Source organism: Schistocerca piceifrons, chromosome 6 (genome assembly GCF_021461385.2).
Source record: "Schistocerca piceifrons isolate TAMUIC-IGC-003096 chromosome 6, iqSchPice1.1, whole genome shotgun sequence".
NCBI lineage: Eukaryota > Metazoa > Arthropoda > Insecta > Orthoptera > Acrididae > Schistocerca > Schistocerca piceifrons.
Genome location: NC_060143.1, coordinates 158,718,777 through 158,736,201, shown reverse-complemented (window position 1 = coordinate 158,736,201; position 17,425 = coordinate 158,718,777). Strand labels below are relative to the sequence as shown.

The 17,425-nt window shown below is 42.2% G+C and overlaps 1 protein-coding gene across 1 annotated transcript in view; it reads right to left on the bottom strand.

The window, feature by feature from the left end:
- Window positions 1-17,425, bottom strand: part of LOC124803204 — an 809,231-nt gene that overhangs the window by 687,419 nt on the left and 104,387 nt on the right. The window contains exon 2 of the mRNA XM_047264386.1: window positions 15,906-16,135. Within this exon, the coding sequence (XP_047120342.1) occupies window positions 15,906-16,135 (230 nt within the window). The remainder of the gene's footprint in view (window positions 1-15,905; window positions 16,136-17,425) is intronic.

Sequence of the window (17,425 nt, the reverse complement as noted above, 5' to 3'; positions counted from 1 at the left end):
TTCTTGTCAACCATCACATTCCACTTTTCTCCCTAATAGGCTGATGTAACTTATCGCCACGATTTTCTCCTTCTGTCTCTGTTTTTCTACTCTTTGGCTCTTGTGTCTTGCAGCCATGGATGTGTCTGCACTTCTGTAATAATTACTTCAGTGTCCAGATACTCAATTACGACACTTTATAAGGTAGAACAAGATGGCTGCATCGACAATAATGCGAGGGTGGTATAGTCTGTCTGCACACTGAACAGAAAGCTTCCAAGTCCGTATTTCCTCTACTCAGCTGTGTCTAAGTAATACCTACATTTCCGTAGTGCGCTTTTCAAATTAATAGCAACACACTGCGCAGTCGCATCTGGAGAGTGTTAAATTTTTGACTAAACGCTTTACACTATATGAAACACAGTAGTTAGTAAATAATGCAAATAAACACACTTTAATGACAGAGTTAAGCAAGGACTGTAACACTCATTTAAATACACTCACTTTTAGAAAATTAAGACACGGCATGAAGTTTATTCTTACATTTGTAAATTTCAGTACGTAGCGGAATATTAAATATTTAAAATTAGGCACTAATATTCTGTGAATGCGACGAGTAATGCTATCTGTTAGAAGCGTAAAGAACTATTTGCACATATTTTGTCATTTTCCCGTATGAAGAGACTCGTAAATGGTGATATTATTTCCGTGAATAATTATTTCAAAAGATTAATAATGTAGGAACCATTAAATATGTAGTGAACGCAATTTGGAGTGAATGCAGCGCGTATAAAAAATTAACATGGCAAGAGAGCTCGGCTCGTTAGGCAAAGACTTTATTTTTGTAGTAGATTTGAGTATAGTTATAGTTGTCGTGTGATGTTCTCGGAATACAGCAACAGCGTACTTTTTTAATGATAAAGGAATGCAAAATGGAATTATACCTGTAACGTGTCAGTATACGGGAATATTAGAAGAGGAGGATGGATGCTATGGAATCACTGATGTGACATTTCCATAAAATTAACAATGAAGGACAAGAAGTTTATCTGCCGCTAAAACATTACCACAAATATAAATTTTTTCATAATGAATGTAGGTACTATCTTTAATTAAAATCAATAAAATGGGTCCGAGTGTTGCCTGGCTATTTTTCAAACTAATTTTTATAAAACATTTGGCAGTAAATCAAACGGAACGTACGGATTTGCCAGTGCAGTAAACTGATATACTCAAAAACTGCACAGTGTTCCTTGTACAAATATTTATCCTGTTCAGTTCATAACTAATAATTTAGTTATATGTCTGGCAGTGTGAGTGATTATTATGGGCACTATGACTAAGTTACTCTGTAATCGGAAGCGACATAATCACTTACGAGCATTTGGATACTTTCGCCAACACTTCAGTGCTGTCGAAATTTTGTTTATTACTGATTTCATAATTGTCAGTACATATGCAAGAAACATTATTTTTCCGTGTAATTGAAATATAGCACTGCACTGGGTGGCCATGGTCAAATTTTTGCATAAATCGGTGCTACTAAGTTACAAAATCCCGGAATCTGTGTTAACGAACTGTATTTAGACAGCTCACAGTTCGCTGCACTGAGCTGATATATGAGGAACATATTCTTAGTCATTCTGTACCACTGTTTCCGCACCGTTTTCCGCACTCGTGGCGAGCGCCCAGTGAGAAAAAAAACACGAAGATCGAATGCACCCCAGGGCGTTAGCGTCACATAAACGCGCGTGCGTAGCGTACGAAAACGCTTTGTGTGGCTAGCTCCGTTCAACAAACTGTGGTCTACTCATATAATGTCAGCGTTAATTCCCTCACAAACGAGCGTGACCGTAGCCTAAAGAGTGCGATGTCGAGGCAAATAGTACACCAGCATGACAGCAGTGCACGACGGGTTGCCTACTCACAACAGTGCAGGGGCTACAACGAGGCAAGCAAATCTACATGTCAGTACGCCAATAACTACGATTAACAAGTCATGTTACGGAAAACGACTACACTGCTGCGACTTCGTCAGCTCGCCTCGCCTCTTAGGAGGCGCAAATAGCATACTACTATTTGCTTCGGCTATGTCACACGGCCGCAAGTAGTTCGTTAGCAACTCATCCACCCACCGGTATTTAAGCTACAGCTCGTATCTGGAGTTGCAGTCGGGTAACCAAGGATCGTCGCCTTCCGGAGCTACATAGAGCCATCAACAAATCCTCATCCTGGCAACGCAGGGACTTGACTTCTTGATACTCAGCACGTCCAGCACTTTGGTATCTTCACTCGAATGGTTACTGTGTTACAGTAGTGATTGTCGAACAATTCTGCTGAAGAGCCGATAGTGATACTGTGAGCCGGCATCTCTGCCCGTATATGAACCGATGTTATAATTAACTGGTAACCTATGAAAATCAGGGGTCAATTCTAGTGTCCGATTCCACTGGTCGGCTTTGAGCAAAGACGTCATACCTAGGGCAGAGACGTTACATTGAGTCAGAGATTGATAGCAACTTATCATATTCGTAAACAAACGAATGTAGCAGACAATAAAATTACAAACACAGTTACCGTGATTAATTACTTAGCGCCGGCCGGTGTGGCCGAGCGGTTCTAGGCGCTTCAGTCTGGAACCGCACTACCGCTACGGTCGCAGGTTCGAATCCTGTCTCGGGCATGGATGTGTGTGATGTCCTTAGGTTAGTTACGTTTAAGTAGTTTGAAGTTCTAGGGCACTGATGACCTCAGAAGTTAAGTCCCATACTGCTCAGAGCCATTTGAACCATTTGACCCCACAGTGGCTGCGCTGCAAACCCCTCTGATCCTGACATAAGCGACGAACTTTACTCAGATTGCGGCCGAATTCACCACGTCAATTAAAATGAAGTACGTCTTAAAATATTACAGTCTCTGTAAGTCTTTTTGTGTGTTACTGAACAGGAGAACTACACGCTTGAGGATCTGTTAATGTTAATGGGTGTTTTAGTCATCGGCTGTTAGTTGCTAGATGTGCATTATAATTATTATAAAATACGGCTTAGAACCGCGGGCCGCACGAATACTTGATTAGGGCCGCGTGTGGCGAGCAGTTCACAGTTTGACGACCACAGTGTTAGAAACAGTCGTCTCACCGCGTTGTCCTTAAGACCATAATATCGTTTGGGACTTAGCCTTTCTCAGCGAACAGTTAAATTTTGTCATGAATTATCAGCAGCGTTAGAGAATGAACAGACGAGCAACGACTAACTACATTTTTGTGTTCTTGCGAATTTATGTTCCAAGGTGGAGAAAACTGAATTTTTATTACTTGCAATGAACCTATTTTTCACTGAACCTGTTGTTGCACAGAATACTCTGCAGGCTACTCCAATGGATACCAGGTCCCGAGGCATTTGAAATTCTTACAAATGGCGTCATTTACAGCAATCGACGTGAAAAATTTGCTATGCAATTAGTTTATCAAATACTTCTATCTGGTAGTAAGAACATCTTCGTTACTTTATTTTGCTTTACGTGATTAGGTTCAGAAGACTGTACGCAGCTATATGGCACCTCTCCCATGGAAATTCTGATTCCTGCTCTCTACCGGCAGTCACCCTCTACCCCGACCTGCAGCCAATCATCATGAATTCCACCACTCAACGTTGCTCTTTTTACTGGTCTGCTTCTACGGGGACTAAAATACTCGAATTTCAAACCCCATGCAGTCGAGCGACGTGACCTGCCCATGAAAGCCCGTTGATTCTCAACAGACATGCAATATTTGAGTTATTGTACAACGGCAACTAAAACGTTGCAACGTATATGCAACGCAGCGCGCCCCCGATGTGACTGTACAAGCACCGACATGTAGGCAAGAGGTAAGTGTCGCGTTGTTGTCTCTCCGACGTGCATATGGTAAATGCGGACACATGAACTATTCCGACATTATTACCAAATGCCTACAAAGAGGACCAACGTGCTGCTATTCTTTTCGTGGCTGCAAAGGAAAACCGGCTGTAGACTCCCTTGGTGAACGGGGAATGTGTATAGGGCAGCATTTCTTACGAAAACCACCGTTGAAGAACGCTACAACAAGGGAAGCTGCTGCTTCATGATAATGTTCGTCCCCATATCGCAAATGTCGTAACGCAAAGTTACGAAAACTCAACTGGGAGGCACTCGAGCACCCGCCCTGTTGTCCTCATCTTTCCCCGTTCGATTATCAAGCCTTTGATTCCCTAAAAACGACTTCGAAGGATCCTGTCGGACGCGCTTGTGCGGCAGGGAGTTACGGACTTCTTCACGCAGCAGTACACGGTGTTTTCAACTTGGTGCGTCGCTGAGATAATTGCCTCAAGGCTCACAGCTATTTGGCCTCTCGAAGAGCATCTTTTTGATCTCAGCACACACTTACTTTGGATTTTCCTTCATTTCACAGTGATTCATCCTATTCCTGACAACAAATTTTCTTTAAGACCGAAATTTCCTAGGGTTTTAAATATTGACAACGTAAAGACACACTCATACGACATCTTAAAATACACAGAATTTATCGCACAAGGCTAGTTTTCGCTATGTTTAAGGTTTTTAATTCCTTCTTTTTTTTAATTTTGCTCTTTGTAAAAGGTTTAAGAATGTTTTTCAAGAATAAATATGTTGATTTTTGGCCGTGTTGCAATAGAAATCTGTAAATTATTTTGACAATTACTGAACAGCTCTATTGGGTGCTGGTTGCGAGGGCTGGGATTATCCCGTTACTGAGAACGCATAGCCAGATATTCTTATTCCTGAAGTTTTCTGTTGGCCGCGATAGAAACACGTGCGTCTGGTGACTTGCGTAAATCAAAGAAACTCATAACCGCGGGAGCACGAAGTGTTAGATCAGGGCGTAGTCCTGCAAAGTAGAGTTAATGAAATTTATTCGTAATTACGAATTACGAATAACTACGAATTTATGACATTAGTTGCATTAGGCATGAAGACATTACCTATTGGTGACACATGAAATTTTACGACGAACAGGGACTCGATACCGAATTTTCCACTTGTCACGAGCAGAGAGATTAGCAACTTCGGCTATCCGAGCATGCTTCCAGGATCGACTCAATCTTCTATATGACCCGGTTCAGATTTGCATGTGTCAGCAGCTGGTTATCTTCGTACCTAACGCAGCTAATGTCAGAAAGATTTCGCAGGTGCGGATTAATTTCATAGGTTTAGCACAGCTGCAAGATCATCGCCAATGTCTGTTTCTTCAGACACAGTTAAAAGTAAGAAAGTGGAGTTTCAATGTAGACCGGCAGGGTAACATAAAACGTGAAACAAGTCAAAGTCTTTACGAAGTATGTCCATAGTGGCAGGAGAAAATTCAGTAAGCGTAGGAGAAGAGAATAATATGGCGTTGTACTAGAACTGGAATGGTGCGTTATTGAAGGCTTCATATACAGACAGCATATGACGGCTTGTCGAGCCGTTGGACAGGGTCCCTACGTCACAACCCTATGCTTGCCAGAGAGCCTGCCAAGGTTACCCACCATGTGCGCCTTGGATGGGAGTGATCCGAAGACGCCGACTCAAGAACCGCTAAGGTGTGTACCTCAGAATCGATACTGTCATCATAGCATAATAAAGGAGTGGTCCGAAGAGAAGCTTATTATAGCTTGAAGTGCTCACGTGATGGTGGAGGGCTGGTCACAAGATAATTCACGGGGAAGTTTGACATGAAAAATGTTCTCCAGAGAGTTCCGCCCGCGCCTGTTGACTGTGGGGTCATCTGTTTCCCTTGAATCGAGGTACTCAGGATACACCCTCGACGAGAAGGCATAGAAATGCCTGGTACATTTCCGAAGTCATTTACATGTTTTCATGGTCCTTTTTCTCCCTTTGCAGATTCAGCTGTGTTTTTCTTCGCATTGATAAAAGTGCATGTTCGATCTTAAATATATCGAAAACACGTTGTAGCACATATTTACTCTATGCCAGTGGCGTCATTCAGGCTACGTTCAACGAGAAATCATTTTTATAGCTCGTCGAAAGAAAAAAACATTAATGTGACCACCGTCTACGTTCAACATCAAAGTGATGATACATGGCAAGTGCCAGCAGTAGCAATGGAGAGTATATAAAGTGTCACGGGAGCATGCGCAAGCAATACAGCCGACATCTTAATATGGAGACGAAGAGAGTTATCTGACATCCAAACGGTCTCGATCATTGGCTTTCGCACCAAGAGGGGAAAACGTTTCCAAAACGGCTAAGTCTGTAAAATTTTACGTGCCGCCGTGGTTAAAGCACACCGTGATTGGCAGAATGGCGCTCTCCAAAACCGGCTACGAGGCAACTGTTATGCTCCACTGGCCATAGATTACAGCGGTAAACGAGCGAATAGACGTGCAACTCTTTAGCAACTGACCGCCCACATGAACCTAGGGGCTACCAATAGTGTCTCCTCAACGATCGTCCAGGGAATGTTGCTGCGTTAGGGCTTCGGCAACAGGCGCCTTGTTCTTGCACCCATTCTGACTGATGGTCATCGGCGAGGAAGGCTGCAATCTGCACTCAAGTACTGTGAATGGGCGATCACTGAGTGGCGACAGGTGGCATTTTCACATGAAACACATTTTATGCTCCATTGGATGTGTGGTCACTGGCCTGTACGCCGAGAAACGTCTGAAACTAGACACCCAAAACAATCTTCGGAAGGGTCCAGGCCAGAAGATGGAGCAATATATTGTGGGGGATGTTTCCGAAGCACAATGGATCAATACAAGAATGAATCTATCATTAGGGACCATGTTCACCTCTACATACAGTTTGTTTTTCCTCGGCACGACGGTATCTACCAGCAGGGCAATGTAACATGCATAGCCCACAGTTTACGTCCTTGGTTCAAAGAGCAACAGGATGAGTTTACCGTACTACCCTGGCCGTCAAACTCACCGAATTTAATCCTCGTGACCAGCTCGACCAGCTTGTTTGCATCAATGCTCCTCAAACGAGAAACGTAGCGCAGCTGGCCACTAAAGTCATTCAGGTCGGTACCTTCCAGAATCTCATCAAATGTCTTCTTGCACGGCACACAGCGGTCTGCGCTGCGGAAGATGGTCATTCAGGCTTTTCACAGGTAGTCACACTAATTCGAATGGGCAACACAGAATTGTGTATTATCATTGAAGATGCCCTATAATTTGTTGAACTGTCTAATCGAAAGGAACGTTCTTATTCAGCACACAATGCCTCCTTTCCATGAGGTGTACCCCTTGAGCGTCGATGACTGCAATGGGTGTGGTTTCTTGCTTGTGCGGCAGGTTGATGGCAGTTACCGGCACATGCCCTACTCCTCTATAGTTTGCACCCTGATCAGCATCTTGCTGAAGGCGTATCGAAGCTGGACTGCTGGCATTGATTCAGTTTTTCGGAAAATTTCTGCTGCAGTTCTTGAAGACTAAGAGCGCTGTTGCGATACAGCTTACACTTGAGGGCTCCACACAGACTGTCAAATCAGGTGAGCTGAGTTTCTAGCTAAGCTCGCGATCAGACTGACATCTGCTAAAAAATGAGTCAGGCATGAACATTGTGTACATGTGCTTCAAGGTTCGGTGGGTTGCATGAGCAGTTGGTCGATCCTCTTGGAAGTAACTGTAGGTCTTTTTCCCTCCGATAATGTTGCCAAAAACGTTGGCAATGTAACTCGCCGAAGTTGCTGTGGGATAAAAGAAGATGGGGTAATAATACTGGAGGTACTGCATACCAAACCCCAACCTTCTGATTGTGCAGTGTTGCTTCGTGGAAGTTACGCTCACTCTCCGTTGCCCAGAACCTGTGTTTCTGTGAACTGACGTAACCACTCAGGTGAAACCATGCTTCATCAGACATAAAGAACAGATCCAAGTCCAAGCCATTCACTGTTACCTCAGTGAAGACCTACTCACAAAATTGGAGGCACCGAGGAGCAGCTGCTTGTTTTGATGCATGAACAACAGACACTCGGTAGGGATGGCAGTGCAGCCCCAGGTGAACATTCGTCTGCATGATCGACGTGATATGCCGGTCTCTTGCGACAGGCGTCGGATTGATTTGCAAGGACTCTGAAACATTTTCTGGTGTACTGCAGCCACATATTCTGGTGTGCGGGCACTTTTTGGAACGGTATTTGACTTGTTCAAAACAGATCCTGTCTCAAGCTATTTTCGGGCTAAGCGTTGCATGGCACTCGTCGCAGGCTTCGCTGTGAGTACCATCATTCCCTTTGCACTGCTCCAGTCACACTGACACAGCCCGCACTATGTTCTGAACCGGTGTGGATCACGCGGTGGACGTGCAAGTGGTGTGCGTGTCACAGGGTGCAGTTATATGCATACATTCACTTCCATTCGTATCCACGGGCCCTGTACAAAGTGCATACACAACGGGCACACCGCATGGCAAAAGAGAAAACTGTTACAAGGAGTGCAGGAAAAGGGACGCTTTAGATGTAGAGTGCGTTTGAGGAGTAGTAGTAGTACTGCAGCCACATATTCTGGTGTGCGGGCACTTTTTGGAACGGTATTTGACTTGTTCAAAACAGATCCTGTCTCAAGCTATTTTCGGGCTAAGCGTTGCATGGCACTCGTCGCAGGCTTCACTGTGAGTACCATCGTTCCCTTTGCACTGCTCCAGTCACACTGACACAGCCCGCACTATGTTCTGAACCGGTGTGGATCACGCGGTGGACGTGCAAGTGGTGTGCGTGTCACAGGGTGCAGTTATATGCATACATTCACTTCCATTCGTATCCACGGGCCCTGTACAAAGTGCATACACAACGGGCACACCGCATGGCAAAAGAGAAAACTGTTACAAGGAGTGCAGGAAAAGGGACGCTTTAGATGTAGAGTGCGTTTGAGGAGTAGTAGTAGTAAAAGAAGTGAAAAGAAAGTAGTAGTGAAAAGAGACTAATACACATAACAAGCGTCCAAATTTTAATGTTTACCAAGCTGTAAGTTTTAGAACATAACCCCAACAAACACTCGCAGAAGTTGTTAAGAAAAAGCAACTGATTAACATAAAAGTTCATTTTTATAAATTACAATCAGGGCTTCAGTGTACTATCCAATTTTCTTACTAAGACAACGTGTAGCTATTCGTAGATCTCCTTGATGACCTTTACAGGAGAGGACTACTCGTAATCCTACCAGTTCTTGTGTTAATTTTTTCTTTGTACACTTAGCGTTTCGGTCATCTCCACTGGCAGAAATCTAAAGCGCTAAAGGTCCGAAGAAGTTGGTGACAAAGAATCGTGATCATTGCTGTCGATCCATCTTGGAGGGGGATGCTATGTTTGGAGTGTGTGTCACGTAAGGACTGGAATTTATAGGGGTGCCGTCATGCATAAGAAGATACACATCTTTGCACCCAAGAGAACCTCTCTGAGTAATACTGGAAACTGTATATAAAGAGGCTCTATAAGACGATGCAGTAACACAGCAGACCCAATCACCCGATTGTCCACTACTTGGAATATACCGACTGCAAGAATCTGACGTTCCGTGCTACGAACGAATCTCTGCCTTTTACCGAATCAAAGATTTTGTGTTAGGGCTCTTTGGGAAGAAAATAGGTCAGACGTGTGAGAGGCGGAGGGAGGTTGTATTGTTGTGAGACGCCATTATGGTATACAGTATATGTTCAAACAGCTTTTGCACAAAATAAAATCCAATAACTAACATCACGTATTCAGGTGTGTATATCTCCATACCGAAATTAGTTAATTATCACGGTACAGATATTACGAGATCGCAAGGAGGTGAAGTGTGGAACAACAGCGCTTGCTAATTTGTTGGGCCTGTCACCCGGACTCAACAAACACCATAGCACACACTGGTACCGTACGATCTGCGTAGCGAGTAAAGGCAGATAACGACGAGGAATTTCCACGAGATCGCTGCTGTGGAATTCACCTCTTGCTCTCCTGTGGTATTTAAAACGAAACAGTTATATTTTCCAGGTTTTCAGGACAGTAAAGATAAAAGAAAATAAGGAACTAAGCTGAACCAACTAAAACCAATAACTAAACCAATATTTAAAATAAAAGCGCCGGCAAGGGTGGCCGAGCGGTTCTAGGCGTTTCAGTCAGGAACCGCGTGATCGCTACAGTCGCAGGTTCGAATCCTGCCTCGGGCATGGATGTGTGTGATGTCCTTAGGTTAGTTAGGTTTAAGTCGTTCTAAGTTCTAGGGGACTGATGACCTCAGATGTTAAGTCCCATAGTGCTCAGAGCCATTTGAACCACTTAAAATAAAAGCACGCATAAAGAATATTTATTTATAATCATGAATAAATAAAGAATAATTTTCATTAACTAACTAATAATAGTAATATATTAAAGTGCTTTGGGAATCGTCTATTGCATTCCTAACAGGCAGCAAACCCGAACAAAAACCCCTTTAAGAAATAATCAGCATTTATAAATATGTACCACATTCTTAATTAACACAGTAGAACTGACCAACGAATCACAGTCACAGCTGAAAAATTCTGTTATGTAAATTCGAACACAATATCACAGCTTGAACTTTGTGCTGTGTACGGCACGATGATTTAGCTGACACTAGCCGATCAAGGTTGACCAGACTGCCCTGCCTTTGTATGTAAAACTCCTCTGAGGACGATTATCTATGGAATGTATAGGCTTCTATAAGGGATAGGTCGCTGGCGGTGAAGGGAGAGGACAGACGCAGAAGACAGACGCACGGGACACGGCAGCAACCTGTCCGCGTGAGAAAAGCGCGGCTCCGAGCGAGTGCACCGCTTCGTGCACGGCGGAAATAAGAGGCACGGTGACTCAAAGCAGACAGTGGTGCGTGTAACGGGTCTCAAGTGGCCAGGTGCGTGAAATGTTAATGCAGCCGCTGTGTTAATGCAAAGTTTGCAAAAGATACTTTCATTCGTCAATATTATAGGCTCATCATCTTTATCCAACATTAACTTATAGTGCCTCGATATCACACTGCTCAACCTTTTGCTTAAAGCCCTGTTTCTTCGGGTTGTGCAGCATTTGATTTTTGGACTAAATGGTTGTCTGAGTGCGAGTGCTAAAGAAATTTATAAAGTGGAGGCTGTCACTATTTACGGAATTAGACGATGCTCATTTTCGTCTAGTTGTTTATTAAGCAAGTTGCTAAAAGCCGCTTATTCGAAGCTGTTTGTCTTTTAAAAATTATTGTTTTGTGTGGCCCTCTGATACTTAACTGATTCAGGTATAGAAGCTGACACTGTCTTGTAATTGTGTGGACAAAGCTAGACGGTTGGAGCACATCGTAAAGAAAGGCGTGCGATGGAACACCCGGAGTGACACAACAATATGTTACTAAAAGGGAGGTAATGTTGTATATCTAACTGTATCAAAGATATTGATATTGAAAATCAAGAAAATTTTGTTACTACTGAGTCTTCTATAATTCCAAAACAAATTTTGTATATTCACTTGTATATTCCCGTGCATGTGTACATAATTTTAAAGATATGATTATGCTTAGTCTGCATTGTGAATAAGGGTGGAAACCATGCAGCTGATTACTGGTTTGAATAAGATTAAGGTAATTGCAGTTTCTAAGGAAAAACAATAATTTAAAGATTTAAGATGTAAAACTTTAAATGTTACTATCAATATTTGTATGGTTGTAACTCCTTTCTTTTTCTTGTAATATTGGTTCCCTTAGTTCTTTCATTTGAAGCGTTTGTTGTGTTTTGGATAATTGTATTGAGTATTGTTGTTGGGTTACCAATGAACAAGTTCGGTGTGACTTTGTAATTACAATGCAAATGCTTAAAGTGTTAATATTGCCTCTATCCAGTCAATTGCTCAACCCGTTTTCACTGTGGACCAGCTTTCTGCAACAACCTCAAACAAAAAAAAAAAAATCGGTAAGTAACCCCACAGTAATTGGGGTACCAACAAATGAAATGAAAACTTATCTCTGTACCCAAAAGTATATATGTACTCAATAAAAACTGGACACATGTTGTGAATGAAGGAATGTTTTATTCGAATTAGTCTCTACTATCATCTCCTAAAATACAGTATTTATCATTCTTGAAACGCCTTCTGTATCTACATATATTGATAAGCAACGACCCACACTAGAAGATGATGGTCTATTATACCACACCACATATTTACAGAAAAGCATTCTTGAAAAGGCGTCCCATGCTACAATATATACGAACCGACACATCCCAATTCCAGGTAGCTTACCGTTCAGGCACTTGATGGAGGTATTCTAGATTAGCATTTTACGTACGATGACATTGTGTTCCTGACAAGCTAACACGAAGAGAATCTACACTTTGCACAATTCTTGCGAACTGTATCTTCGTCAGGACAATGTATCGTTACATCACTGAAACATTGTCAGAATGTTTTATAGACCCCCAGTGAGGTGAGGTCGTTTGTGTTCTAAGTGATTCAAATGCATGTTGCTCGCTTTTCATAATTTTACTAGTATTTCAAAATCACAATGTACACTATCCCCAATATTTGTCCTCAACCTCAATGTTATTGTCTGAACAACGTGGCATAAACACCTGTACCATTCAGAGCAAAATACTTTATGTCCCACTCCATCGTTCAACCACTCCTCTAAGTCATTCTTAGTAGTAGAATCCTGACTCTCGGAATATCTCCCGCATTACATTCGAGGACTGAATAACATCTGCAGAAGACGGTTAATGCCATATATACTACAGCAACAGTAATAAATGCCATTGTTCTTGCACGCACTCGGTACCCTTCTACATCCTTCTTTCCAACCATGTCTTCGTAATATCCCTGTACACATAGCTGATGCAGTCTCTTTAAAGTTCCTTTCCGCAGAACTTGCTATATCAGAAAACAAATTCTTTTTATGCCTTGTACTGTCATTATTGTTATTATTGTGATTATTATTATTATTATTATTATTATTATTATTATTATTATTATTATTAGTCGCGAAACTCCTAGAGTGGGAGACGCCAAGTGAAGATGGTTCATTTTTCGTTCTGCTTGTTCTTCTGTTTCTTTTTATTTTCCCACCAGTTTCGCTCCATTTTGTCCCGCTTCTTCGGGGATTTGTCTTTGGTTTAACCACCAATTTTTCTACTTTTATTCTATTATTTTTCTTTTTATGCCTTCTACTGTCATATTATTATTATTATTATTAGTCGCAAAGCTCCTAGAGGGGAAGACGCTAAGTAAAGATGGTTCACTTTCCGTTCTTCTTGTTCTTCTGTTTCTTTTTATTTTCCCACCAGTTTCGCTCGATTTTGTTCCGGTTCTTCGGGGATTTGTCTCTGGTTTAACCTCCAATTTTTCTACTTTCATTCTAAAATTGTTCTGCTTCTTCTTTGGTGATTTTGGCTAATTCCAAGATTTTTTAGCATTTTGGATCCACTCTCCTCCATTAGCGAGGGAATCTACGTATTTTATTATTCTTTTTGTTAGTCTCATTATGTGGCCATAGAAGCTGAGGCGTCTTTTCCCTATGTCTGTCTCTATGTTAGAATATTCCTCAATTTTGGTCGTTTTCTGGAGTATACAGGGTGTTACAAAAAGGTACGGCCAAACTTTCAGGAAACATTCCTCACACACAAATAAAGAAAAGATGTTATGTGGACATGTGTCCGGAAACGCTTAACTTCCATGTTAGACCTCATTTTAGTTTCGTCAGTATGTTCTTCCACCTACGCTCAATGGAGCACGTTATCATGATTTCATACGGGATACTCTACCTGTGCTGCTAGAACGTGTGCCATTACAAGTACGACACAACATGTGGCTCATGCACGATGGAGCTCGTGCACATTTCAGTCGAAGTGTTCGTACGCTTCTCAACAACAGATTCGGTGACCGATGGATTGGTAGAGGCAGACCAATTCCATGGCCTCCACGTCATCGTGACCTCAACCCTCTTGACTTTCATTTATGGGGGCATTTGAAAGCTATTGTCTACGCAACCCCGGTACCAAATGTAGAGACTCTTCGTGCTCGTATTGTGGACGGCTGTAATACAATACGCCATTCTCCAGGGCTGCATCAGCGCATCAGGCATTCCATGCGACGGAGGGTGGATGCATGTATCCTCGCTAACGGAGGACATTTTGAACAGGAAATTTCCTGTAACAAAGTGTTTGAAGTAACGCTCGTACGTTCTGTTGCTGTGTGTTTCCATTCCATGATTAATGTGATTTGAAGAGAAGTAATAAAATGAGCTCTAACATGGAAAGTAAGCGTTTCCGGACACATGTCCACATAACATATTTTCTTTCTGTGTGTGTGAAGAATGTTTCCTGAAAGTTTGGCCGCACCTTTTTGTAACACCCTGTATATCCATTTTCGGTCCATCTTGGTCCCAAAATTTTCCTAATTATTTTTGTTTTTCATTCTTTATATTTTCTATATCAGTTTTCCTGTTAAGTGCCAAGGTTTCGCTGGCATATAACAATCATGGTTTAATTACTCTTTTGTAATGTCGAATTTTGGCATTTAAAGTTTAGTATTTTTTATTATAGAGGTTATGCACTAATCCTAAAAGCTTACGAATTTTTTGTATTCTTTCTTGTTGTGTATATTTTTCAGAGATAATATCTCATGGATATTTAAAGTGTGATACTCTGTTAATTTCTCCATATTTGGTTTGTAATTTGAAAATTTCTAAATTTGTTGTTGTAAACACCGTCTTTTCAAACGATATGTGCAGGCCGACTTTCTCTGTGCATTCTTTCAGAGTTTCTGTCTGTTTCATAGCCATCTCACAAGAATCTGCCATTATTGTGAGGTCGTCTGCAAAGGCTAAGTAGGGAATTCGTAGGTTGTTGTTTTTGGTTCCTAATGAAATTACTTTCAGGCAATTTTCTTCTTCAAGTTTCTTTTCCCATTGTTCCATGACTGTATCTAGAACTACATTGAACAACAAACGCGATAACCCATGACCTTGTCCAACCTCAGTTTTTATCTCGAATGGTTTTGAAAGTTTTCCCATAAATTTCATTTTGGATATCGTATTATTATTATCACTATTAGTGGCAGCAGCAGCAACAGTACGAGTAATGCCAGTATTAACTTGATCATTACATAGAATATATTTCTTTTACTCGCCGTGTCAATACAGACACTCTAATTATTTAACACTATTTGTCATATTAAAATGGTTATTTCTTAGTAGGTATGATGTAAAAACAGGTACTGTATTTGTGAAACCCTGGTCCGATGTAAGAGACGGCCTGATGACCCTAATCAGATCATCGTACATCCATATTTAAATTGGATAAAGGTGGTACACAGCTGGTATAATTTTTGTTAAAAATGAAACTCCTCCAGCTGTACTCAAGATTTTATATTTATTTGGCTACAAGTTTCGACGTTGCGTCAACGCCATCTTCGGCCCCGTACACTTTGAAGAAATCAGTTGTGTGTGGCTAAGTACTAGAAATTCGCGGTGATACCAACACGTGCTCCACATCACACGTGTTGGTCTCACAGCGGACTTCTAGTACTGAGCCACACAGAATTGATTTCATCAAAGTGTACGAGACCGAAGATGGCGTTGACGCAACGTCGAAACTAGTAGCCAAATGAATATAAAACCTTAAGTATCGCTGAAGGAGTTTTATTTGTAACAAAAACACTAATCAGATTAGGTTCCACAAATAAATATTAAGCACAGCGTGGAAGTTATCGAATGATATATGCATGATTTGGACCCAGCTCCGACCAGTTCAGAAGTATCTCCTTACGCGGTAGGAAACTGAAGGACCTGTACGTTGAGAACCTGTACAGCCTACAATCAGTTGGTACAGAAATGGACGAGGCTCTGAATGAGCCACACGTGTTAGGAGCGACATGGTGAAGACTGCTCCGTCGCGTCAGCGCCCCATCACACCTGCAAGAGAATAGGAGCGAGGCGGAACGCGCTACTCACATCGACGTTGACGCCGGGCAGCGGGAAGACGCGGGTGTGCGGCAGCTCCTTTGGCACGTATCGGAAGAACTCCTGGCGGCCCTTGTACCACTTGACGGTGTACAGGGGGTCGCCCTCCAGATCGTACAGGCAGGTGAGCTTGACCGTGTCCCCGGGAGCCACCGCCAGCGGGATGTTCACCGACACGTCGCGCAGACCGCCCACGCCTGCAAACAGGAGCAACGTATCGTCTCAGCGCAACGTCATTTAGCGTCGCACAGTCAACCTCAGGGTTGAACACTAAAATAAGAAGAAGAGTAGTCTTTATTACTCTGTTCTGACACTTTTGGTCCCGGAGGGAGAAGAATGGGTTGACTGTGGAACGAGACTCCTCTCTGTGGCCAGAAGGATCCTTCTACGACCACAAAAATTGTTAGGTCATTAGGCTACCGGTTTCGGTCAACGGTCACCATCTTCAGGTATGCAGGAAAAAGTTGGATAAAAACACAAGCTACTGATCTACACCTTAAACCAACAAATAGGCCACAACGGAAAGACAATAATGACAGAATTCTGGAAAACACGCGCTTAAAATGTGACGAGGCGTAACTATTTTATAACAAGTCCTAATTTAATGAAGCCATAGAGACCGTCAAAAGATACGCACGAAATCAGCTTAGCATCGTAGCACATATTTATGTTACATAGTAGGCCAGTGTAGGCGGCGTCATCTTGTTAACGGCGCTATTCTTCATAACAAACTGCAATGCAGCAACCACAAAATGTTTGGTCGCAATCTCGTTAGATGGCATTGCTGTAAGCCTCCACGTATTTATAAAATGTATAATTCTAAAAAAATTGCTAGATAAAAGCTATCGTAAGGCTACTACGTGTATAAGGGTAAGGTATTACAAACATAACAAACTGCAGTACGGTAGCCACAAAATATTGGTGTAGTAAGCTAGTTAGATGTTGCTAGTGTAAACTCCTCCCGAACAGGCCATGAAGGCCCAAAGGTACCGACCGGCCGTCGTGACATCCTCAGCACACAGGCGTCACTGGATTCGTATATGGAGGGGCATGTGGTCAACACACCGCTCTCCAGGCCGTATTTGAGTTTCCGAGACCGGAGCCGCTACTTCTCAATCAAGTTGTTGCTATTGTAACGCTACAACAATTCATCAATCGCATAATTGTAGAGAAAATGCAGTAAGAAGAAGAATGCAATAGGTAAAGTCTACAGAGGGATTACCAAGTGTATAAGTTATTACAGTGAAAGTGCAATAAATAGAAAGCACGACTAACTTAAATTTCGGTTGTTGGAAAGTAAAAGCTTAACTGACGAAATGGAATTCTGAGACGCATCTGTGGCAACTTTAGATAAAAAGAGAATCGAATACATAAGAACGAGCTTACGGAGGTAACAGAATATTATAAAAACAACAATATAAATATGGAAGTAACCACATGGAGTCAACAACAGACTGTAGCAAGTAATTAGCTCCCTCTTGTGGCGTGACCACTGGAATGCCGTATAGGCG